A 27822-nucleotide genomic window follows, 5' to 3' on the forward strand; every position below is an offset into this window, starting at 1 on the left:
CGGATCCATATCATCATTTGCAACTCACCCAACGCTCTATTCTGCTCGCTTTCGTGCATCGATTAATCGCGTCTGTACATTCGGAGAACGTGGGTCTCGTGGGCGGAAGTGCGTCCGGAGCCATAGTGGCAACATGGTGGCCACCAGAAGAGGAACACGCGCAGGTTCCCCGGTGAAAAACACCAGCGATGAAAACTCTGAAAACGCTAAGGTCTGTTTGTCAATTATGCATTTTAATTGTTGTTTATGTTTTTATTAGCTGGAGTTCAGTGTGAGGTTGTTTTGTGGCGTTTTATGTGTATTGGTAAAAAAGCCGCATGTGTGTGTGGAAACATGTCCGAACATGTGTGGGAAAACGCGTTGAACTTCTAAATAACGATAAAAGTTAAGAGTATGTTTCTTGTTAATATTTTGTGTTTTTTTCGACTCTCGGTCAAATATAAGTCATGCACTCATATGTATGATTGCATTAATAGAGCCATATCTCGCCATATGTGATATTCCTGTAGCGTGGAGTGTTCATATTTTGTTCTGCAGTAATCACGATATCAGAGATTTTCATCAGTAATTACAGTATAAGAAAAATCTAAATTCCAACCTTTATTTGAAACTGATGTAAACGTCAAGTAATCCCAGTTCTGTTCTTTTTTTGTTTGTTTTTCTGCTCACACAATCAAGACGTTATTTATGTTTGTGATGTGATCATCACATGTTGTGATGTCTAATAAAAGGCTGTTTTAGACACTTTATAAACGGGAAGAACAAAATAAGTTGTTTTCAATAACGTTAGCCATTTCTTAAAGTAGATTTAGTGTTTACGTTTATACGTTTTTAAGCAGCAGACAAGGCAAATTGAGGTAACGCTGAAGTTGGTTTTATATTCGCATATTCGTTCAGTGACATTCTCCCTTTTTGTTTACTATGCTACTTTTTTAAACTATTATTAAGGAGAAAATCTGAATGTGTGACTCTAAAATCTAGGATGGTGTAAAAGTGTGACTACATGAGTGAGATGTTTATTTGTTCTTTTACAGCCCGAACTATAAACGCAAAGCAATAAAACAAAACAGTTTTTTTAAGAGTGCAAGACTTATATTTGACTGAGAGTCGAAAAAACAACACAAAATATTAACAAGAAACATACTCTAAGAAAATAAATAAACAAAAATTGGTTGTCTGAGCAATATGGCCGAATTTTACATTTTTGTGTTAAATTTTGGCAAAATGTATCTCTTTAAACCTGTATTTTATAAAAGTGTCATGACGAGGCGAAAATTGAAGTCTTGCAATGGTAGTTTTTATTCAAAACGGTATTTGTTGAAATAACCAAATAACTAATAATTACACCATTGTGTCTAGGGATGAGCCGGTATAAGATTTCAATGGTATGAAATACTTGTATATAAAATAGCAGTTTCACGGTATCACAGTATTGTAATTACTTTTTTAACATATGTTCTTTTTTTAAATGTCTGGGTAAATAACAACATTTATTTCCATTGAACACAATTTAGTTTGTTTTCAGAAACATTTAAAATATTTTGGAACAGTAGCTTTTCATGTGGAGGGTCCTTTTCTGCTGGAGATACTGTTTCCCTAACAAACTAAATAAAATAATCCTAAAAAACATCTACCCCCCTCCACCCCACCCCCCCCCCCCCAAAAAAAAAGAAAACAAAACAAAAAAACATACTTGTATATACTGTAGGAATGGTATAACAGCAAATGTTAGTGGTTTTAAAACCTTGACTTATCCAAACCACAGTATACCATGAAAACGGTTATCGTCCCATGCCTAATTGTGCCTGCAACAAATACTGCACTGTTGTAATCTTGGCATGCTACATCTGTTGTGAAAACATCAGTCTGGCACCCCACCTTACACCTCACTTTGGGTTCAGAGGACAAATGTAACAGTCCAGGACAGTTGTACAGTCCAGATTTCACCATTTCCACATTCGAAAAGCTCTTGGGTAAAACATTTTCCTTACATATTTTTGTTGCGTGTTAGTTGTTACTGCAATCCAAACATGTGGATCCACACGCAAAGCTGTGCTCTCATCGCAGGGAAAAGGGAAACAAAACCTTTGTTGCGGCACATTAACACTGACAACCCATGTCTCTGAATAATTCTTCTTCCACTTGTTTTAATTACGGTTGGCAACACAACGTGGCGTCTCTCTGAACAACACTGTAACAGGTTAAAAGAGTCTTCAAAGCTATATCATGCATATTAATGAAGTTGCATCTCATTCATAATAGAGCATGCTGATTGGTTCAAGCAAAGTCTTTTCCATGAATTAATGCTGAAAACTCAATGATGTCACTTTGTACCTGCCATGACAGACATCCAGTCTCTACGCTGGAATTTACACAATGACCTCATCACATTGACGTTGCTTCAAATTTTATTTTAAACCCGAAGAACGAATTTGCTTTAAACAATGCAAAAACAACCAGTTTTTACTTTTTAGCAAAATATATGTGGCCTTATAGTGTTTTTAGCAACGTGAGACACGTATACGAGTCAACAACAAAAAAAAAAAGTGTTTTGGCAATTCATGACCCTTTAACTTGCCCAGTATTGTCAGATTTTCATATTAAAGGTTAAGAAAACAAATGTTATGCTACACATTATGTACAAAAAAGGCATTTAAGTCACAAAGGTATGTAAATGAATTTAATACTAATGTAAGGCAAATGTTCTTGTTCTTACAGAAGCCTACTCCTTCGACTAGAAGAACTCGACGCAAGACACTGACGGAGGAAAATCAGTCCCAGTCGGATTCCCAGCCAGATGAGCCGAAGGATGACAGTACTGCCTCTTCCCTAGCAAGTCCACCTAAGAAAGACACTAGAAGATCCACACGTCTCACTGTTAACAAAAAGCAGCCAGACTCTACTCATGAAGCGGATGTTTCTGAATCAGAATCCTGCTGCTCTGTAGCTTCCGGTGTACAACCCACACCTAGAACCCGCCGAAGAACTGCAGTCAGAGACAAGCGCACCATTGAAGAGGAGGCATCCGAAGCTGAATCTTGCTCCTCGGCAGCATCAGCGACCCATTCCCGCACTGCCCCACGAAGCCTCAGGAAACGAGTTTTGACTTCAGCTTCCGCAAAAGATGCAGATGCCTCTGGGGCTGAGTCTTGCAGTTCTGCGGTGTCACTCACCAAAGGTACGGACACTCAACGGATGACTAGGAGTCATCAAAAAACTGCTGTTCCCACCAGAGATGCAGATCAGTCTGAACCAGAATCATGTTCCTCCAGTGTTTCTGGCCTTCGTGGATCTGTGGTGCGCAGATCTACACGAAACCAGAAGGTGACAGTGACCGAGCCGATCCCTTTGAACTTAGAAGAAACTACAGACGCCCCTTCTTCTCCAGTGTCCAGGAAGCCTAGAGGGCGTAGGCGAAAAACAGAAGGTAATGATGATGAGTCTGATGGATGCAAGTCTGGTCCCAGCATGAGTCCCTGGAGATCCCTTAGGCGCCAGCCAAAAGGTGACACCATAGTTGGTGAATCTGATTCAGAATCGGTAGCTACTGACGTCTGCACCTCTCATGGGAGTCCAAGCCCTCAAAGAGGAAGAGGAACACCTTGTAGTAGCCGAACTGGGTCTGCAAGCAGCAACCGTGCTGTTCCTGCAAGCAGGACGAGAAGTAAAGCTAAAGTGATTACTTCTGCCATGTCTGAGGAACAAAGTGAAGATGAGCAACTTGTAACTCATCATGAAGGTATTCAAGCACCTGAAGAACAACTGGATCAAACCATGACCATGGAAACCAGTGAAGCTCAAGAGAGCACCATGATTGAGGAGGGAGCTGAAGATACTACTATAGTTGAGGATGAGCCTGTTGAGATGCTAGAAGTTCAAAGCAGCTCAAAAGAAGTCAAGAAGATAGAGGATCATGGAATTATCATGAAAGAAACAGGAACTGAAACTTCATTAAAGGAAGCCGAGTTTATGGAAACACTTTCAGAGTCCGTAGTAGAAGCCACCTCAAAAGTCCCAGAGAAGGTTGACGAGGCCATTGAGGATCAAACATGTGCTGAGCCTGTAAAAGAGGATGCCATTCATGAAGATGCAGTCATGGTTGAGGATGCTTCTGAGCCTGAAAAAGCAGGATCCAACCAAAAAGATACAGAGATGATTGAAGTTCAAACATGTCCTGAACCTGCAAAAGAGGAAACAACTGAAGAAGCTTCAGTCATGGTTAAAGAGGATGCAGAGTTTCAAACATCATTAGAGCCCTCAAAAGAGGAAACCATCCAAACAAATGTAGCCCTGATTGAGGAGGCTCAAACATCAGCTGAACCAGCGGAAAAGGTAAAAGTCACTTCAGACGATCCAGAACCAGCCGTGATCGAGGAGAAGAAAGGTGTGACGGTTACAGAGGAATCAAATGAATTGATTAAGACAACTGATGATGACTCTGATGCTGGCCCTTCTACAAGCTCAAATACTCGAGTAGATTTGAGCACCGCAGAAGAATCATCCAAGGAGCACCCTGCTCAAAAAGAAATGATCAGTTTACTGGACAGCAGTGATGAAGAAGATAGTGGTGACGAAGGTCTGTCTGCAGAAGAAGAGGGCGGTTCACAGGAAGATGAAGATGATTTAATTTGTCCTGATGATGAACCGATGCCAGAAGAAGCAGAGGCTCATGGTAATGGACTGTTTGTCATAGACACTAGACCTGGGCTACGACCTGAAGACCAGTACTATGTGGATGCCAAGCAAACTGAGGAAGAGGATGAGGAGGAGGACTATGTTGACGAGGAAGGAGATGATGAGGATGATGAAGATTCAAAGGTGCTTTTTGCTCCCAAAAAGCCTCTGTAAGTTATCGCCACTATATAAATCACAATATATGAAAAAAAAAGATATTTGAAATGTGATTTTGTAAATTATGATTTGTGAGCGATGATTTAAATTTAGTATCAAAACTAATTTTTTTCTCTCCTTCTCAGGATGCAACTCTCTACTTCCATTGACACGGGTTTGAAATTGAAGGAGCTTGGTGGTTTGTACGTCAGTTTTGATGGCAACAAACCAAAGACTCTTTCCAGGGTCTTGAAGGCCCAGAAGGACGTGGGCGGTCAGGATGAGGTAAATAAGTTGCGCATTTTTCTGGATGAGACATTTGATTGTATATAATTTCAAAGAGTTTTGTGCAGCTAATAATAAATTAAAACGCTGAATGTCTTGTGCAGTTGTTAAAGAAGAGTGTTATCATTCCGGGTTTTGAGAAGATGGATGCTGTGCCACCGTGCAGGGAATCAAAGCACGCTGCTAAACTCAAACGCAAGGTGGGCCGATTTGTCTGTTTATCTTTATTTTTTTTAATGATTGTCAGTTGGACTAATTAAAGGTTACTCAAATCCTGCATTAAAAAGGTGGAGTTGAAGGCAAAATATTAGCCATCCTTTGAATTTTAAATTCTTCAAACATTTTCCTACTGCTTTTTAACAGATTATTTTTTTATGTTTGAAACATTCTTTATATATATATATATATATGTGTGTGTGTGTGTGTGTGTGTGTGTGTGTGTGTGTGTGTGTGTGTGTGTGTGTGTGTGTGTGTGTATATGTATATATATATATATATGTGTATATATATATATATATGTATATATATATATATATATGTGTATATATATATATGTGTATATACATATATATATATATAATATCCTAATAATATATAATATATAATTTTTCACAGTATGTGAAATATTTTTTCTTCTGGAGAAATTGTTTTACTTTATTTCGGTTAGAATAAAAGCAATTTGTAATTGATTTTTTAAAAACATTTTAAGGTCAAAATTATTAGCCTCTGTGAGCTATATTTTTTTCGATAGTCTACAGAACAAACCATCATTATACAATAACTTACCTAATTACCCTAAGCTGCCTAGTTAACCTAATTAACCTAGTTAAGCCTTTAAACGTCACTTTAAGCTGTATAGAAGTGTCTTGAAAAATATCTAATTAAATATTATTTACTGTCATCATGGTAAAGAGAAATTATATATTTATATAATTTGTATATATATTTTATTTATATAGCATAAATATTCTCACATTTTTGGAGAGTCAAATGCAGTAAAATATATTTTTAATTAAGTTAAACAAATATTTGTCAGTGCTCAACATCCTTTGTTTATCTGAAAAAAAAAATTCGAACATTTTTATTTATGTCAGTTGAATACTCATTACCTGTTAATTTATCAAAAAAATATATAGTGGTAAAACAGAATCTGCATTTTGCTGAATGACAAAAATGTTGCTGTAATTGTCAAAAGTGTACATTTCTGGCTGTCAACAGCTTTATTGGAAATTATCCTCAGCATCCATGTATTTTTCATATCTATTTTATTAAAAAATTTTAATATGCTTTTAAAATGAGTTTTGTCATGTTACACTGAATGACCAGGGGTGTGAACCTACACTGGTTTCACAGTTCAGTTCAGTTTCGAATATCATGCCGTTGATTATTTTATAAATATATTTATGTATTATTTGTTATACAATTTTTTCTTTTATACAAGCAGTCATAAATGTACTGTACCTTGCATTTCACCTGTACAAAGAAAACACTCTTTTTGAAAGCATCAAACAAAACTAAAGTACATGCTCAGAACAACATGAGCATTTATAGCAAATAAACAAATGTAAATATTATCCCGCTTGCTTTCTGGGCGTTATTGAGTGAGTTGATGTTAAATAGCCGCAGCGATTAGCTGATCCATTATAAATGGCGCGACAGTGGAGAAAATCCCCTCTGCAGACACGCTCGTGTTTGGATCCTCAAGTAACGTTATTGTTGTAACATCAGAGAGAGGAGGTAATACGTTACCTCACAAACACGCCAGCTGGTCAAAGGGGCTACAAAGAGTAAGAGAGGGATAGTTTACAGCTTATATTTTTTCCTAGCTGGGTTCTGATGTACTTTAGTGGTGTAAGATTGTCCAGCAAACTCACTAAGTGAATCTGCACAGTTATTTGCTTTTTAAGTAGTTGGAGCATTTTAATTACTCTCAGTCTCCTCCCTCACCATTGTACTTTACTGTGATAAATGACGTCAGTACTTGGTAATGGTTATGATTATTACTGAACCAATACTGAATTGTTCGCATCTACATTAAAGAAACATTTCATTTTGACAACCCTTTGAATGACCATTCAATTGTTATTTCAATATTATATATTAGTGCTTTATAATAGTGCTTTAGAAGTAAGTTTTATAATCCAACAAAAAGTTTTGTAGTTTGGAACAATAATTCTGTATTTTGTCATTTTATTTTCATTAAATTGAATACATTTAATTGAATAAAGAGCAAAATTCTTATCATAATTTTTTTGTATATAAATGAATTGTAATTAATGTGATGTGACCCTTTAAATACTTCAGATATGGTAATTATATTATGTATCACTAGCAATTGCATTTTTAAAATAAATCTTTGTTTTATATATTGTATCCAGGCGGAAAGAGAAAAGACGACTGGCGATGGCTGGTTCAACATGAGAGCTCCTGAATTAACAGAGGAGCTGAAAAATGACCTGAAGGCACTGAAGATGCGTGCAGCCATGGACCCCAAGCGCTTCTACAAGAAGAATGATAGAGAAGGCTTTCCAAAGTACTTTCAGGTAGGTTACTTTTTTTTTTATCATCAGCAACAGACTGTTCTTCTTTCCTCAAACAACTTTTTGATAAGCCATTGTTTCTAAGACAAAAAACAAAGAATGGTAGCATCAAAATACCCCAATTAACCGCAGCCTTATGTGTTTAAAGGTAGCAGACAATGACACATTATTCGGTTCTTTCTATTAAAGTTTGGCTGTTTTTGTTTCAGGTTGGCACAGTGGTTGACAGCCCTGTAGACTTTTATAATTCACGAATGGCTAAGAAACAAAGGAAACGTACCATTGTGGAGGAGCTTCTTGCTGATGCTGAGTTTAGAAGGTATGTTGGAGAAACTGTGGCTGATTAGCTTTATGTGGAGGAAAATGTGATAAATTATTTGTATTCCTGACAGCGGGCTTTTTTTATCGATTGTTCTCGCTATTGTTTTAAATGAACTGTCATGTTCTAAAATGCATCTTTTCTTCTCTTTTTAGCTCTAATAAAAGGAGATATCAGGAGATCATGGCAGAAAAAGCAGCACAGGCCGCTGGAAAGCAGCACAGAAAGAAGCACACAAAGTTCTCTAAAAAGAAAACAAATAAATAATTTCATGAGGCAAATCAGATTATTTTTCCCTCTTATGTTTTTTTATTTTTAATAAAAAAAAAAACATTTCAAGAGATTGTCAAGCTTTTGTAAATAGAAGCCCACCATATTTTGTTTTAGTAAATTTCTGAGAAGGTTATTTTGGTATTAATGTGCAACTTGTACAGAGAAAGTAAAGAAGATTTTATACTTTTTAAAGGTTGACTTTCACTTGGCTTAAGATTACGTCGAGAACATCTGTCAGAATGTGGAATCCCAATAAATCTTCCAATACCAATACATTGTCATGTTTTCCATTTTTAAGAATACTTTTCATAATGAAAGCTAATCAAATATGTATTACAATCTCCAGTTCTGTATTTTGTTCTCCGATTTATTTATTTTTGTCAATAGTTTTGCCTCAAATTTCAGAACTTTGTTGTCAAATTTCAAAGCTCTAGACACAAAATTACAACCATTGCCACAATTGTACATTTTTGCAAAACTCTAACTTTTTTTTTTTCTAAATGCTCAGACAAAATACACAAGTCAAAGATACTTTTCAAATGAACTAAAATCCCCTTTTTAATGTATTAAAATTAAACATTTAATTTGATCCCATTTCAAAATGCAACTCAAACGTTACATTTAAAATTACTGTGGGTTCATTTAATTAACAATGTAATTATCAACTGAAACAAGTGCTCAACATAAGTAGCTGTTGCATGGACACTTATGTACAATATTACATGTTTAGATGATGAAAGTTTCAGGATGGATCAAATGACATCAGTTACCACAGAAGTGACCCACCTGGACTACATTATGTATAGATTGTATCCTTGTTCCATATATATGGTTTCTATGTTCCATGTACCACCTTTACAGACAATAATTTAATATTTGATATTACTGTATGCAAGAAAGCACAATCACTGCACCAATATGAGGTCTGGAATTGCATTGACAGTAGGTTCTTTTTAAGACTGCTGACTAATGAAAGCCCAACGGTGATGAGGGGAGAACCTGTGGCCAAATCCACAACACCAGACTGATGGAAACACAGATCCCAAACAGAAATCTGATGTATAGAAATATATGCAAACTACATATGACATTATAATTCATAATGATTTCAAACATAAAATATGTCACACATGTCAAAATATTGCATAAATTGCTTTTTTTTTTTCTACAATACTACAAGAATAGTACATATATGTTGTGTCAATATAATACATATATATGTGTAAATATATTCCATGTATGAACACACACATATATATGTTTGAAAAAAATGTAAACTGACATTTTACAGTAAACACAGTATGTAAAATCCAAATGTAATTTGCATATGTTGCAATAGGTCAGGTTTTCGATTCGGGGACGTGCAGTGAGACACTTTTATTAACTTTACTATTGTTTTTTTTTTTTTTTACAGCAAACCTACATTATGATTGAATAAATAAGACTTTAGTTAAATGTTTCCACTGTACTGTTCCCTCTACACATATATAAACAATAAAGAAAGCTGTATCATATTTAAACAGCAATATTAAATGATTATCATTGGATATTGAATGATTAAAAACTGCGTATCTTGTTTTTGGGTGATCTAAAGTTGTGTTTCTGTACTATTTGTATGATAAAAGGATTATGTGAACCTATAATCCTGCAAATGCAAGACTTCTCTAAAGAAATGAACGCAACATGCAATGTTTTAAACACTAGGAAACCTGTTAAAAGTAGTGACTGTTCAGAGTTTTAAAAAGTGACATCAGGGTTCAGAAATTTGTGGCAAAACAACTGAAAAAACCTGCAGTTTACCAGCCATATATATCTGGAGTTGTGTGTGGTCACTGTGTCCAGGTGTTTAGTGATGCGTTTTTGTAGAGCTCCTTGTAAATTTTGCTCAGACTGTCCTCAAAGACTGCTCTGTGGGACGTCTCTGTGTTTGCTGTCGCTCTGTTGGTCCAGAATGTTCCACTTTCTACATGAGCAGATGGTTCTCCAGAAATACTTCTACTGAAATAACAGGACACAACAATGAATGTCAAATTAAAATGTATAACTGCACTGTAATAAGTTCACATTATCACAAAAAAAAAAAAATTCTGGAAAGTGGCACATTGCAAAATTAAAAAATATATAATGCTTTGATTTTTTTTTAACAACTGGAGTATGACAATGAAAACTGCTGTCATAAATGCTGTTTTTTTTTAAATCTTTTGGCAATTTCTCAGTTATGGTCAAAATCTCAACTAAATTTAGAGTATTTACTCTCGCATACATTTAGACTGATAAAAGGATTGAATCAAACATGATTTGCTAAAACAACATGCTTTTCATATTCTTGGTTTGAGCTTCACAAAATTATCCCCAAAAAAAAAAAATATATGTTGTCTTGTAAATACTTTTTTTCCTGTAATGTGTGAAGTTTATTCCAAATTTATTGTGTTTTCATGGAATGAATTTTGGTGAATAATGATGAGTATGTGCATGCATGCTGCCGTGATCGAGAATCAGCACATGACGTTAACACAATGCATTGTGGAACAGTGAATGTAGGTATTTTGTAGTATTCAATTATTAATATGTTGTAAAAACAAGAAAAAAAAAACAATCAAGACTGTTGACTTGGTAAAATCATATTCAGCCAATTTGCATGGAGGGAAAAAAAACAAAAAAACATGCAATTCATCTTCGACATTAGGAATTTAAGCATAAGCGATCTCTCTCTCCCTCTCTTTTTTAATATTAGATTCTGGTTGCTGATTTTTATTAAAAATATATATATATATAAATAAATATAAAATACATTTGTTCAATGTTAGTTCATGTTAACCCACTGTGCATTAACAAATGTTAACAAGCACGAATTTGGACGTAATAATTTTTTAGTAAATGTTGAGATTTGATGAATAAATGCTGTACATGTACATTGTTCATAATTAGTTCATGTTACATTAACTAATAAAACCTGTAACTAATAAAAACTGTAAAGCGTCACAGTATTTGCTTAAGAAGGTAGTGACCACTACACAATGCAACACACTGTGACAATCCCCATTCTCTGAAATAAATAATACATAAAAATAAAATAACATATGAAATATATTTTGGGGTGTATAAGTAAGGAAGACCAAGAACATTACATTTTTTAAATAAGTGATTTATAACTTGATAACGATTTAAGGATTTACATAAATAGATTTAAATGAATTACAAATTAAATATTTAGTAATATTAAATATTAAAATCCGTATTCACCCTAATTTACATGAGAAATCCTCAAGAGTTTGAAATGAGGCGTTGTTTACCTGTCCTGTTGCAGCCGGCTGTCAATCACTGAACCACAGTGGGCGGAAACACATGAACTCTGTGTGACTCCCTTCTCCTCCTCCTCACTCTCTTTATCCTGACAACACACACACACATATATAAATACACACTTTAGTCATGAACATCACTGTCACTAAAAACTGCACAATGTTAAACTATGCTTAATTGTAATAAAATAAAATTGGCATGATTATGTAAGCAGCATTACAAAAATACTACACTAATTAAGGAGATCATTTTTGTTTGTAAATTTATTCATCTTTCAGCCATCTAAGACATCTAAGACTTTTCAGCCGAAACCAGGATGAAGCATCTGAAATGGCTTGAGCCTACAGATCTACAAATTCAATCAAAACTCATTCATTCATTTATTTATTCATTTTCTTTTCAGCTTAGTCCATTTATTATTCTGGGGTCACCACAGCGGAATAAACCGCCAACTTATACTGTATACTGTATGTTTTACGCAGTGAATGTCCTTCCAGCTGCAACCCATCACTGGGAAACAACCATACACTCTCATTTACACACGCATAAACTACAGAAAATTTTGCCTACCCAATTCACCTATATAGCGCATGTCTTTGGACTGTGGAGGTAACCGGAGCACCTGGAGAAAACCCACGCGAACGCAGGGAGAACATGCCAACTGAGGCTCGAACAAGCGACCTTCTAGCTGTGAGGTGACAGCACTACCTACTGCGCCACCGCATTGCCCTTTAAATTAAAACTATTTCATGCTCAAAACATAGTTACAGCATTCCGATTCTCTAAGGAAAAAAAGTGCCTGGAGGTGTGCCGTGGGCAGATCTACTGAGCAGCTTCTACACAAAAAAACAGGGAAACAACTATGTTTTCATAACACTTTGACCCATAAAATCACAGTGGCACGATCAGTCTAGGATGGTTCTAGGATAAAATGATCACACCAGTGTTAAATTAAAATCTGCCTTCCTGCAATTGGAAAACAAACAAAGTGCTTGTCAATCAAACATATCAGCGTTTTCAATTAAATAATGCTTGCATTAGGTTTCAGACAATTTAACACAAGGTAAACCAAAAAAAAGTGCTTTGTAATAAGCATGGAGGCAGTGATTTTTATATTAATGTAGAAAATAATAATTTTTATAATATTTTAATCTTTTTTTCACTTGTAAAGATATTTGCGTATTGCTGTGTGTATTAAGCAATGTGTAAGCGTAATACTCACCCTTTTTCTAGATCAGAAAACACCCATGAGTACACAAAGTGGCGCAAATGGATTTGCTATTTAAACATGGTGGCAGAAATCAAAAAAATTAAGGTTGTGCTGGTATGAAAATGGCAAACACGTCTTGCACCTTATTGTGCCTTATGTCAGAAAAAAAGGTTTGAATTAACTATGGCTAGAGTGATTTCTGCAAAACTGTTGCAAACAATTTATATAAGTTGATTTTTTAACAAACAAACACATAAAATGTAGTAATGTTAAACTTAATTAGTTTGTTTAAATTCAGCCCAAATAAACTGTTTTCAAATACTTATCTTAAAACAAATTTGTAAATCCAATGAATCATCTTTGAATCTTATTTCAGTGCAAGCTTTACCACAAAACACACTTTGGAACTCATTATCAGCCAAATCAATGTTGTGGTTGATAGGCGCTGGTCATGCATATGTTTTTAGAAGGGTTAATAAAAGAATTTACACCCTTGGTTACATAACCAAGAGCCAAGCTCAAAAAATAAAATCACAAAAGTAGTTAACGACCCAAAAGTAACATTTTTAGAATACTATGTTACGTACGAATATCAAAGAAAAAAAAAAAAACTCAGCCATGTTTAATATGAGAGCCTAACTCTTGAAAAGTGTAAATAATATTCACAAATAAATGTTTGCTTCTTGTACTTCTTTTTAGCCTCCGGCACCTAGACTGCACCTCTGCAAAAGAAGTTTAGCCAGAGAAAAATGGTAGTGGATTCTCTCGAGGTTTCATTCCTTCACTTTCGTCAATTGGTGAAGTTTGTTCCTTGCCACTGGCTTGCTTGGTTTAAGACTTGTGGAGCTGGGCATCAATGGATTTGCTCTTCAGTGTTTGGACTTTCAGCAATGAAATTTAAACTACGCTGAACTAAACTTAAACTCTGAAATCTGGACTGATGCAGTTACAATTTACTAAAACTTGTATGTTAAGCTGTTTTGATACAATCTACATTGTAAAAGCGCTATACAAATAAAGATGTATTGAATTTAATATTATTTAATGCTCGATTAAGGAAGGAGAAAAAAAAACAACTACATCTAAAATACCCTTAGGGTGAAACATTTTCATTTTTGGGATAAACTATATCTTTAAATTCCTTAAAATCTGCTAATGCGACAAAGAGTGACACTCTCATAAAAGCAGATCCTTTGAACTGCTTGATTAAAACTCTTTAAAAATAAATCCCACTTCTTCTCTCTTTTTAAGTCTGAAGTGGATTACACATTTCCCGTCTTGAGCTGGGCTTCAGCCACATGGTGCTTGGCACCCGACTGTGCCACTGTGCCATCTCTCCTCTATCTGTAAAAGATGAGTCTGTAACGACAGCCGTCAGCCAGCAGACCCGACTACGAGTCAACATGCGCTCCTTTTTCTCCTCTAAGGGAGGATTTGAGGAAGCTTTAGAGTAATTAGAACTCTTTGGCTTTTTTTTTGGCATCAGGGTGTTCCAGCGAAACGTGGCGTGGGTGGTGATGCGTTTAAGCGGCCCACGACTGGAGCGAACAGAAAGAATGAGCACATAAGGTGATTACCTGGAAGACAGTGGCGGCACATCCTGACACAATGGATGTGAAGAATACAGAGCGTCTGACAGAATCAATGGAGGACGTTTGAAACGCTGACATGCGGCGTAATGAGTGTTTCGGGGAATGCTTTTGCACACAGAATGACAGCATTACATGCGGTTGCGATCTCAAGACGTGACGTACAAAAGAAAGCTTGCAGCGGGGTCCGTGTCTGTTAAGGATTCTCTGCACTCGCTTGTGGATCTCCTGTGACTGCGAGGGACTGGATGAACTCTGGAACCTGTTGGAAATGGAAAACAACACGGCTGAAAATGCATCACAAAGAGAGCAAAGTCGTTGCACAAATATGAGCAATTAAGTCTTGGAACTTCACCAGAAAATCAATTACAAAGGAATGGTTGGAGGCGCCAACTATAATGAATTCGTACAAATGATGAATTATTAGTTTTTAAACTTGAATTAACTGAAAGACTCATTAATGTTTTTGCGGCCACGTCGAATTAAATTCACAAAAGTGATTTTATTTATGTAGAAAGCATATTAAATGAATGCCTTCTTAAATGTTAGAGATACATTTTTTAGAAATGAAAGGTCATAATATGGCTGAAATAATCATAAACAGACATTTATGTAAAAATAAGTCATTTTGACCTATACTTATTAAAATTCATAAAAGATTGAGTGCTCATGCTAAAAACTTTGTATGAATTTTTGGTAACACTTTAGTTTAGGTCACAATTCATGCTATTAACTACTGGCTTATTACCTGCCTATTATTAAGATGTGAACTGTTTATTAGTACTTGAGCAATTTCACCATTATGGATGTGACATTTGCAGTAAAAACCCAAAACATAAATTGACAGAGAGAGTATATGTTAACATTATATTGAAACATCTGTTAAAATTTTGCAAAACAACTAACCCCAGTGTTATGGGATCAGGAAAATATCAATCTGTAAACATTTTATAAACTTTAAATGGGGGAAATAAACATGCATTATGGATGTGACCAAAAAAGTCTGTGAGTTTGCAGTATACAACATTGTAGAAATTCAGTGAATTGAACTGCTCAACCAATAAGAAACAACGCTAATCAAAAGGATAGGAGTTGCCTCTCTATAGAACAAAAATGACTGATTTGATTTATTTTACAATTTTGTATTTTTGAGGAAAAGAGCTTGGTAATGGATGTGACATCTCCATTGTGGATGTAACGAATGTATAATTGCCACTTGTGTGACTTTGGTAAATCAAATATTAGTTTGAAGACATTGAGTATTTTTACAGTCCTGTAAAATACAAGCCTACACAAAAAACTTAAAAGGGTTTCGCTATTTTGGTAAAAACTAATTTTTATTCAAAAAAAAAAAAAAAAAAAAACGAACAGTTATAAAGCATGATCTTATTTTGCATCCCAAAACCTACCCAAAACCTAAATACAACTTCTACCTTAACTATTAATAAACAGATAGTTTTGTTAATACTGTGAATTGTGTCAAGTAAGAGATCTTGATGACAAGTGGGTAAAACATAGTGGATTAAAGGAAAAAGAGGAGTATAAAAATATAAAATGGAAATGACTGAACATTTGGGGGATGCACAGTGATCCTTAAATATTGCCTTTTGAAATGAATCGAATTTTGAATGAATTGAATTGAATCATTTATTAATTTTGTCAATTTATTTGAATTATATTACATTTTATATTTTATATATTTTTGTGTTTTGTTTTTAAAGCAATGTTTATACACTAAACATGATTTTAGTGGGTATCAACACTAAATTGTTATAAATATATATATAATAGTCATTGTAAATTAAGTACACCACATTTTGAAAATAAATATTTGTATCCATTTCTCAGTGTATTAAAAATATTGCAAAATCAAAAAAACAAAAAAATTTCTTCAAAAGTTTTCTCTTTTTTTTTGCATCTCTTGATTTTTCCTTCTTTTTTAAAAAATATTGTATTTAATATTTTTTATAACATAAATTTGGCTGTACTAGTTTTTGGACTGTTATCGTAAGTTACTTTTTAGCACCAGGTTTGGCTTCAGTACTGACTAATCTAATGTACAGTATATGCAAAATATACTAGCTTCCTATCAAAAATATTAATTCAAAGGAAAGATTTGTGAGGGCTGTACTTACATTTGCTGAAAACTGTATGATTAATAAAGTAACATCTCTCTCTTTTTTTTTTTTTTTTTTTTTTTTTTTTTACATTTTTTAAATAACATTTGAAAATGATTTTAAAAAATACCAGGGCATGACAAATAAAATAGATTGAGTTAGTTCAATCCCAGCTCTGAGCACTAGTCTGTGCTGTTGCCCTTGCATTGGAGTGCTGTCATCTTGGGGAATACTTGTAAATTTCAGACCAGTTAAATCATGAAGTTAAATCACAAATACACACACCGAGACATTTATCTCCAGCCCTGTAGCAAATGCTGATATTTTCATTTTACGCATCTAAATATGCCACAAGAGAGAAAAGAAAAGCTCGGATGAGGAATTACCCAGACATTTGATCCGTGTCCTTGGGTTTAGAATATCAAACCAGCATCTGAATGCACTAGCAGCATAAACATTAACTCACCGAGTTTGCTCAAAAAGACAGATGAAGGGAATTAATTAGAATTTTATTAAAAGAAAAATAGATGTAAAAAAAGACCAGTAGATCTGTATGAAAGGTCATGCGTCACTTTGGTTTTTTATCTTTAATGGCCGTAACACAGGCAGGTTTTTATAATTACCATACAAGAAGACCAGAGAGGGCCGGTCTGAACTTTAAAAAGCGCTGTTTCTTTCTCTCCCCCACCATCAGCAGCTCAAAAAGACGTGCCTGATCTCTCATTGTGCGAATCTGCGGAGCGAGCCTTAATCTCCAGGCCTGTGACTCTGGTCATGCTTCCAATTGACAGAATAGTATCACACATTTCCCACTATTTACTCTCAAGACTTAGATTGTCTATTGATTTTAAATGTTTGCTCATGCCCCTGCGGAAAAGGCGCCGGTGGTAGAGAGACTAACAGACAAACAAACAAACATTTGCCGCTTTCGCAGCCGATGTTCAGATCAATGACAAGGGTCTCTCGGAATTTATTAAACTGTGCGTTGGGTCAAACGCATTAGATCTCACTGAAACCCAATCAATAGCATTTTCCCCTTGTTTTCTCTGCAGCTTTCCCCCCCTTCTCATAAGTAATGAACAAACATGACCAAACATCAGATTCTGTCGTTTGAAGGTGAGGCAGTAAATTCATCTTGTCTGTTGTGCGATGGCAATATAGATTTGTGGAACGGACGCTCTGTTTACTGGGCTTTGTTTTTATGAGCCGCGCGTTTAGTCAATATCATGTAATTGGAAATTCATAGGAAATGGGCGAAAGGGTGGCTCTTGTAGTTTTGCTTTTGGCGTGCTTGTAGGTTTGGGAAAAAATGCATATCATAATATATGGATTTTTCGGAAAGGCACAAGCACGACTCATAAATGTACGTATCTAAGGATGCAGAAGTAGAATGTTTGTGTTTGTTGGACCTTGACGAAAAAACAAATCAATCCATTGAAAAAAATCAAACGGTAGCAAATGTCTGTGCTAATGAGACACAAAACTTGCGGGAAAGAAGGAAAATCCACCATTCATGAAATTAATTGTAATAAGATCTAGGTGCGTGACATTTTAATTTATGGCCAATGGTAAATCTAAGAGATGTCAGTCACAATCACAGTAAAACTTAACGGTATTAACTTATTGTCTGCACCCACCACACATAGGATTTTTTTTTTGTAAAGTCAAGTTAAGCTTTATTGTCATTCCGCTACATGTGTGGGCATACAGTAAATGAAATGTTGTCTTGCAGGACTATGGCGTGACATAAATAAACAATCATATATACGGAAACAACACTGGCGTAAGAGCAATTTTAAACCTATACTAAAATACTGGAATTGTATGTTAACTGTAAATTATGCAAGACAAACTAAATAAGTATATCTTTACATAAGACAGAGCAATATTGTAATAAACATATGTTTATTAATCCTTTAAAGAGCTGCATTTAAACCTGCGTTTGATCGAAAGAGATTCAGTTTATACACTTTTTCAGTTAGTTACAAACAATTAAATAACACAGAGGTACAGGGATAACAGTTTATAGTTCAGATATAAACACTGATGTTTATGGTAATGATTAAAATCATTGTTTAATGGAACTTGACGCTGGTCAATGTTGAAGCAATTATTTTGTGTAACCAATGGGTGGCGACAAACAACCATCAACATTATGTCACTAAATAGGTTTTCAAAAGTTTTATGTGTGAGTTGTTGAATTATTAATTAAAATTAAATATAATATGTTGTACAAGATGTTAGATTTCTATATTTAGCATTATCAGCAACAGTAGCAAAGATCTTTTTTTGTATTAAATACTTTCCTTTTTCCTTTGTGATTTTTGTTTTTATTTAATTACAGGTTCTAGGGGTCAGGTCCTGACTCTCTGTGGTCATTAAAAATCCATTAGCTCTATCCTATCAAAATTTTTATATTTTAGCCAATTATTGGTTTCCACATAAAGAGTTATTGATTATCGGTTTTCCATTTGGGTGCATCTCCAATGCTTAACAGATTACATTATTAAGTCAGATCTCATTTTCAAGTTATTTTTCAATTATGGGTATACCTTCAGGTAGGTTTGCATGCTTATTTTTATCTCTAGTAGTGTAAAATTATGCAATTTAGTTTGACAGGTCCATCGTAATTGATAATGATTCACTAATTGTTTAGGCTCACCACTGGTGTAAAAGCAGAAAAGCTAGAGTTAAACATACCGTTCTCTCAGGGAAGATCGGGTCAGCACTGGACTCTGATCTAGAAGCATTCCGGACGCTGGGGTGGATTTGTCTTTGGGAGATTTATTTGGGAAACTTCTAGCTGCTTCCTACAAAAATACCAGAAAACTAGGGTGAGAATGGGAACCTTACATTAAGTTCATCTGTGACCTTACAACAGATTACACCACTGATTAACCACTCATGTAACTTACCTGTGAGGGCTTTGACCTGAAGCTTCCAAGCAGAGAGGGATCTAAAGAGTGGGAAAATATGGTGAAATAAACCCCTCACACATAACATTACATTAAAATTTCTGATTATTATCTGATTTAGACACTGAAATGAAGAATCTAAATGGACAGCTCAAACCCATGTGAAACCTGTGTGGCTGAAACAAATGCTACACTACAGTAATAGAAATCATTTAAGCTCATATAAACCACATTCATTTTTTCTAAACAGAGAAAAATAACTTTTTTTGTTAACCTTACTTTCATGTTATATGTAGGGCTGCACAATTAATCGTAAAAAGATTGCAATCTTGATTCGACCCCCCACACTAGTTTAATCTAACATCTCTACGATTCAGCCAATTATATTCTTACATCCAAGAAAAGCATAAAAGGAGGATGCACAAGTCTTTACATTGTTTTATATACGTTGCTCATTAACAGGGACCCCTCCAAATGGTGTTAAAAGTGTCCCATACTGTATTTATAAGGCATAATTTCGCGGCCACGAAATCACACGCGAGCTAATGCTCTGTTTGTTTATAATTGAGAGGACGCACACGAATGATGTATACTTTAGTGAACAGAATATGCATAGGCTGTGAATAACATGTAATAAAGTTATAAATAACGTTCAGTTTGATCGATTGGGACTCACATGGGAAGTATGATTTTTGCATGTATATTTTATTCCTCAAATTGATGGCAGCCATGACATGATGAGCGCACTCAACAAGAAAAGTGAAACTGAAAGCAAGCACATCATTTAAATCAGGGATGGGCAAACTTGATCCTCAAGGGCCGGTGTCCCTGCAGAGTTCTGTTCCAACACTAGTCAAACACACCTGAACAAACTAATCAGTGTCTTCAAGATCACTTGAACTCTATAGGGAGTTCTGTTTAAATAGGGTTGGAGCTAAACTGTGCAGGACACCGGCCCTCCAGGACCAAGATTGCCCACCCCTGATTTAAATGATCATATCACATTTTAGAGTTATGATTACAACAAGCATTTGAAATAAATTTTCTTTCATAGTGAACACAAAGTGTGCATGAAAATAAATGTTTTACAGTGTCACTATAACTATTCTAGCCTATATAATGTTGAATATAATGCAATAGGGAATCTGATAATGACAAATGTCTCATTTTTCCAGTGGAAAAAAATCTAATAACGTTGTCAATGACAGATTGCAGGCATGTATCTCAAACACAACAATTCTACTTTAGAATTATGAATAGTTGTAATTTGATGTCATCACTTTACTGTGCATTAACGACCAGGTCAAGTCCAAGTCCAAGTCTATACAAAATTTTGCATTTTAACCAACAGTAGACCTACTCATAGGCTTAATACTATTCTTGTTGTTTCACCATATGTTGGAGAATAACAATAATAATAGCCTACTCATATTAACCTTTATTTCACATCTACAGAATCATGAGAAAATTGTGATCATGACTTTAAGCAAAAGTGATTCCCATTTTACCCAGAATCGGACAGCCCTAGCTATATGTGAAACAGGTATTTTAAACATCAGATATATTAAGCTTTGTTTTGTCAACATTTTGAAAATTGTCTGTTTTGATTGATATGCAGTTTAAAATGTTCAAAGGGGGTGTACTCATTTTAACCCATATTTAAATCTATTTTTTATTTATTCTTTATTCTGTCTAACGTTAATAATCCGTACTGTTGCCTTATTGGAATTTTGACACTAGTGGCTGTTTCCCAATTAGCAACAGAGTGTTGCCTCTCAGTGATTCTATGCTCTTTGATATAGTTAAAACTTAAGATGTCCAAACCAACACAGAACCCTAAATACTTTTTTTTTTTTTTTTAATATCTTCTTTTACATTCCACGGAAAAAAAGTCTTAACTACATCAATTCATTAAAAAAGTAAAAAAAATATAGTGACCTGTAAGCTCTGTGGTGTAGCTCCGTAATCGCATATCTAGGGGGCTTCGTTTAGTAAAAGACTGAGATGTTAGATGCGTGGAGGATTCCATTAGAGATGTATTTGGGCTTCGGGGGACCTGCAAACAGAAGACGCAATCAGCATTAAAAGATAAATAATCGCTCATCTCAGATTTAGCAGGTGAAGCAGCATGCATCAACACTTCATTGACACACGGTGCATTGATTATTCTAATGAATTTGACTTTCATTTCAGAGTTAATCACTTCTCTAGGAAGGTGAAAGCGAGGAGAGGATCTTCATAGGAAAGTTACTCGGACTCAGGTGTCTGTGTATAAACTCAACTCTCAGACTTCAATTACACCATTGGCACTTCATTTAAATAGTAAAGTGACCACGCGAGTTAATGAAACGGCGCTATTTAGTTTTCGTGCAAAACAAGTGTGCCGACTTTAAACACACATAAACCGAGCGTGCTAATCTGCTGAAATAAGAGGAAAGAATTTGCTAATCACGGCCTGACTCTTAATTACTTAGGTTAATTGTAGCCTGGGGATTTTCTTTGAAAAGGCTACTCACTTTTTAAAAGGCCTGTGACAGAAAATGCCATGATGATATCAGACACAAATCCAAGAGCTGCCTTTTATACCATGACAGCTTTGATATTTGCACCCCGGGACGCATTATTGTTTTTGAAAACACGGGGAAAGAAACAAGAGGGAGAACTGATGTTTTTACTTCAGTCAGAAAAACAGGTGGACATTTTGACATGGCTGTCTGTCTCCTATAATCAACGCCTTCGCAGAAGAAATATTATTTCTTAAGATCTCGAGTATACCTCTACATTTGACAGGTATAATAATAAAAAAATGAAATAAAATAGGTGCATATATATTAGTTATCCTGAGCTAATGTGTCATGTCCATGCAACAACAAATCAAAAATAAAAACAAAAAGAAATTCAATTCAATGAAAACTACTTAGTTAATATCACCCACCACAAATGGAGCCTGAGGGGCCGTCTCTTTCTGAAATGTGTAAGGCCCAAGTTTGAGGTGGCTGAGTCGCTGTCTGGCCTCCTCGGACAGCTGACACATTTTACGGTGAGTGTAAGGTGATGGAGCTCGGCTTCTGGATGCCACTGTTGACTTTTCATACCCACAAGATGATACTTTGTCTGATTTCTTCTTCTTTTTTGCAGAAGAAAGGCAAGTTCTCATAGAACTGGGCTTAGCAGAGGATCGACCATGTGACTGGATGGGGAAAAAGTATGAAAAGATGAAGATGTATTAGATCTGACAGCAGCTGCATCACAAAGCGTTAGTAAACAATTAAACAATTAGAATGATGATTTAATATGAATAATGCTGACAAAATGCTAAATTTTTGGGGGGATTTTTAGTCACACAAAACAGTGGCTGGTACTTTTAGAAACATGGTTAGAATTAAAAATAAAGAGTTAAATAATAATAAAAAAATAATAAAGGGTGTATATATATATATATATATATATATATATATATATATATATATATATATATATACATATATACATATATATATATATACATACATGCATACATGCATACATACATACATACATACATACAAACATACATACATATATATATATATATATATATATATATTTTATTATTTTTTACTCTTTATTTTTAATTCTAACCATCTTTGAATCATATATATATATATATATATATATATATATATATATATATATATATATATATATACACATATATATATATATATATATATATATATATATATATATATATATATATATATATATATATATATATATTATATATACATATAAAAAATTCTTCAAAGAACATTTTAATATAGTAAAAAACATGTCTTTTATTGACATGTGTTTTTGCCAGATTTTTCAGACAATTGTTTGAGATGTCATCAAACACTAGCCAAACATCATTGTTGAATCATTTGTTGTTTATTTAACATTAATTCATTTACTTTCTATGAGCAACAGCGATGCCTTAGCAACACTAGTAATATTAATGCATGGGAACGACTACAGTCTGTTTCTAGTGGCGTAGAAATGAGGTCTTCGCCTTTCAAATCAAAAAAAAGGAAAAGAAGATCCCAGAGGAAGAGAGTATAAGGTCATGCTTTATTGTAGTGATATTGCGAATGTCTTTCGGTTTGTACGGCGCTAATCCACTAATTTCCTTGTTCTGTACACATGTAACCTGATGTAAACCTTTCCTCAGTGTTCCAATCTCACCTTTGCAGGCAAATGACTTCAATAACTCTAATCTCAGCTAACATAATTCTGAGCCCCAATAACTCTGTTCCTGCAGGCGCTGCCTGGGTAAATACGTTTTTAAAAATGTTAATTGCATTTGATGGCCGGTCTCAACCTAATATGATAATGGCATTACATGGATGTAAAAAAACAACGATAATTTAAATGCTAATTGGAACATCCTGGCATATTAAGTCATTTTTAAAAAGCAAAGAAGGAAAAAAAGTAAATCCTGATCGCGATTGCCGTTTGAAGAGTCGAGATTTAATGAAATTAAACTAAGTGGCTTTTTCTCCTTTTATTCTTCTCTCTCTCCCTCTCTCTCTTCTTCCTTTTTCTTTGGACGGAGGGACAAAGAGGCCGTTTTAAAGCAGGAGTCGCGCTTGTCTGATGTGATTAGTGGCTCGGCTGGTGTTGGTAATGGGAGATAAAGCCGGATGTCCTTGAAACAACAAAGCCAGCACCACAAGTAGCTTATTAAACAAGAAACAAGCGTCGTTCAAATGCATGCAAATCGCGCCGAGAAAGCCTGCTTTACAGAATGGCGTGTCAAGTCCGAACGAGAGACATCCACAAAGGGAGGACTCGCACATGAAACGCGCTTCTGACGAGACGGTCAACAGCAGAAGCCGTCTAACGAGGGCCTGAGAAACTTGACATGAAGGATGCGATTCTAAACAGCCTGAGAACATGTAATGGAAGAAACAAATTGGAGCGGTCAAGTCCAACTGATCAGTGCCTATCCGGGTAAAATCGAGCCAATTCTGGGTAATTACCTGCATGGTGAAAGAAAAACATCCTGGAAGGGGGTGTGAGGCCACTAAAAGGACAGCAGCAAATGATACAAGTGGCACAGATGGCAGTGGACAGTTTGATTGACAGGGAGACCCACCATACTCCCACGTACATCTAAGAAAAGCCTTGTTACATGAAAGCCATTCGATCCTTTTCTGCGCTTCTTTTCATTTAGCATCAGAGATAATTGCTCTGTTCCAAAACATAACGAGCGGTAGCATCGCACGGTTCTTCCAGGGGCCTTAAAAGGCAGCTGCCTATGTAGGCAGCACGCTAGCTTTGGAACGGAGCTGATAGCAGATGCAATATAATGGCAATAACAAAAAAGCTCAGAGACTCACAGACACGGCAGACTGACCATGTTTCACATCACACTCCTCAATAATAGACGTCGTTGAAAACTCCACTCTGGGAGAGATTCCCTGAGGGAATGAGACAGGAGAGATAGCAAGCAGAAAAAAAAAACATCACAAAACTTTTCGAATGATGAAAAGACAGAGGGCAAATGCAGATAATAACACTCTTGGCAGATCAATTTACCAAAACAATCTACGTCTTCAAGCAAATAGCAGGAAAATGGGACCGGCTTTTAAGATGCATCAGAGATATGACAAAAACGCTGAGAGGAAGACACACGCACAGGGAAGGAGATGGATCTCTTCATCAGAATCTCTCTCTCTGGGCCGGGGCTTCTGGGAGTCAGACGAGGGCCTGGATACAGAAACTCCCGCGTGTCGGCTTCAAACGTGGCCAGGATTTCACCCTCTGCACGGTTAAATCAAAAATACATGATGTAATAGTGAATTCTGTCCATTTTTCCTGACAGCTGGGTAATCAAGTTGTTTCAGAGTAATAAAGATGTTTCTTTGTATTTTAAAGCAATAACACAACAAAAACCATTGCGTGTCAAAAACTAAGCCCATGAGACCTCCACTGAAAGCAGCATGATTTATGCATAATGTAATGAGAGCGCTCAGTCCAATAATGTATGTATTCCCTTGCCGATGTTGGTTAATTTTTGAAATTGTACCAACAGAAAGCAAAAGCCACTCTTCAATCAAAAGTCAGCACAAATGCAATGTTTTCAGTTTACAGTACCATGTTGGAAAACTCAATCTAAGGTCTCAAATATCTGTCAGCGTTTTACTCTGGATTGGAAGTGAGATTTTACCTGGAGGAACAAGCTGAATGAGCTCTAAAGACGTTGTATCATCTGCAGCAGAGGAAAAAAACATAGCGGAAAGGTATATACGTTTATTGATTTGAGGTTTAAGAAAGAGAGCAGCACAAACTGAAGGCAGCCCAAAGGATTCTTACTCTCTAGATGTTCAGCTACAGCAGCCGGGTCAAGCATTCCTACAAAGGTCTGGGGAACAGACACAGACAGAATAAGATGTTGTAGGCTGAATTTAATCTAAGCCGTTTTGATCAAGCCTCACCTTCACAAACACCATTTTTTCATGCAGCAGCAGAGGGAAAACTGGAGGAACACACTTCGACTTTTGGTACTGACCCATTATCCGCACACTTAAATAAATGTCCTCTTGGGACGGTAACATCACCCCCGGACAAGTGATCTATAGGGACAACATACCGACATGAGGTCATTTTTATACAAATTGCATCTGTTAAGAAATTGTTTTGTACACATGCTGTCAGTGTTATCAGGGTTTCTGCAGGTTTCAGCAAGTTAAATTTAAGACTTTTTTAAAACCATTATAAATGACATTTTAGACTTATACAGGGCTAAATGCTACCTTTTATATTATATTAATTTATAATAACTCAGAATGTACCAATCCCCCCCCCAACATTTGTTAAACAAAAATAACATTTAAAATAAATTATAGAGTCATGAGGTGGTGCAGTAGGTAGTTATGTCGCCTCACAGCAAGAAGGTTGCTGGTTCGAGCCTCGGCTGGGTCAGTTGGCATTTCTGTGTGGAGTTTGAATGTTCTCCCTATGTTTGCGTGGGTTTCCTTCGGGTGCCCCGGTTTCCCCCACAAGTTCAAAGAGGTGTGGTACAGGTGAATTGGGTCAGCTAAAATTGGCTTCATTCATACTATTCACATACCTACTGAGTAGTAGGCGATTTTGGACGCAGCCAAAATATTTTATTTTGAGAAACATTTAAAAATATTTTGTTACAGTAAACATGTCAGGCTTAATAATTAAAATGAATCATTGAATTCTACTGTCCTTATTTATTTAAAAAACCCAAAGTTCTTTACAATTTAAAACAGCACCTTTGGTTATCTGTTCTACTAAAGTTATTGTGGTCCTATAAAATAACAACAACAACAACAAAAACAAACAAACAAACAAAAAAGTCTTACATATACCTTAGGAATGGTATAACAGAAAATTTTGGCAGTTTTAAAACCTTGACTTTTCCAAACTGCGGTATACCTTGAAAACGGTTATCGTCCCATGGCCAATTGCAACCACCTAATATTTGTTGTGATATTTAGACTTAAACTAGGAAAGGTAGCAGCACAAATACACACCTTGGATTTATTATAATTTTTTGTCTTATCAGTATCACTGATGAAATACTTTGTAGCCTTAAGGAGCATTATATTTTCCATCCAAAATGTTCAACATTAAGTTACTTGTTTATCTGTAAAAATCACAATACATGCATATATGTCAGAACATTACCTTTTTTATGATTTACTTAATAATTATTACTTTTAATTTTACATGGTCTTGTTTACTCCAGAATGTAAACAACTCTTAAATTTATTTTTCAAGCAGAAGTTTCATTTTCTCAGAAAAAAAAAACTTGACAGACATGGAAACAAGATGTTTAGTTGACGTTATGTAAATTAACTAACTTATATAGACAAACAATAGGACTGTGGAAGATATAAAGTATTTTTTTTAACTCTTAATTTAAGACATTTGACGTTTAATTTAAGATTTTCCCTCTGATCCAATACCTTAAATCGTCAAATGGCAAATTATGAGACTTTAAAATGACCTTATTAAGACCCAAAGAATCCCTCGGTACCACTATTCCTGTAAAAAAGCTGTCTGAACACAAAATTAACTCTTGGGAACAGCTTAATAATGTTAGCCGAGGAAAACAAAAACAAGTGGCTTTTAAATACAATAACGTTTATTAACATGTTTCTGTTCGAAGAGTTTGGATGTAACTTTGACTGAAGGCTGACAGATTCACTTGGTCATCCGTTAGCCACTTGTTGCTAACAGAATGCTAAAGCGGAAACCTCCGTCAAAATACACAAAATAGGAATAGTTTTGCTGCTGATAAGCAAAAAAGACAAACTCAGACGCTTGGGCGAAGTACTTACAGCTTGTACTTTTAATTCGACGGTGCATTTATTCGCTTTTTGTCGCATTTGTGACGCTGAGGGATTTTGGGCGTCTTCAGTCCGCCAGTGTTTTTAAACTTGGTT

At 35.3% G+C, this 27822-nt stretch overlaps 2 protein-coding genes across 9 annotated transcripts; one reads left to right on the forward strand and one right to left on the reverse strand.

The window, feature by feature from the left end:
• The first annotated feature begins 82 nt into the window (after positions 1-82).
• Positions 83-8518, forward strand: dnttip2 (deoxynucleotidyltransferase, terminal, interacting protein 2). The gene is made up of 7 exons (NM_001145786.1): positions 83-211; positions 2719-4844; positions 4977-5115; positions 5220-5315; positions 7494-7658; positions 7865-7974; positions 8130-8518. Exons 1-7 carry the CDS (start codon positions 134-136, stop codon positions 8239-8241), a joined length of 2826 nt encoding a protein of 941 aa, NP_001139258.1. The 5' UTR covers positions 83-133; the 3' UTR covers positions 8242-8518.
• Positions 8261-27822, reverse strand: spata6 (spermatogenesis associated 6). Of its 8 annotated transcripts, none has more exons than XM_068222954.2 (13): positions 27718-27822; positions 25840-25977; positions 25718-25766; positions 25572-25613; positions 25041-25165; positions 24742-24822; positions 22317-22571; positions 21320-21437; positions 19382-19422; positions 19167-19276; positions 14338-14611; positions 11541-11638; positions 8261-10242 (listed from the first exon to the last, which is right to left on the reverse strand). In XM_068222954.2, the coding sequence occupies exons 1-13, from the start codon at positions 27763-27765 to the stop codon at positions 10077-10079; spliced, it is 1545 nt and encodes a 514-aa protein (XP_068079055.1). In that variant the 5' UTR covers positions 27766-27822; the 3' UTR covers positions 8261-10076. The 8 variants fall into 8 exon arrangements, with proteins under 8 accessions (XP_068079055.1, XP_068079054.1, XP_073765560.1 ...); XM_068222953.2 differs by having other exon boundaries at positions 8261-10245; XM_073909459.1 differs by having other exon boundaries at positions 14515-14611; positions 24941-25165.

The sequence above is a fragment of the Danio rerio genome, chromosome 8, assembly GCF_049306965.1.
Source record: "Danio rerio strain Tuebingen ecotype United States chromosome 8, GRCz12tu, whole genome shotgun sequence".
NCBI lineage: Eukaryota > Metazoa > Chordata > Actinopteri > Cypriniformes > Danionidae > Danio > Danio rerio.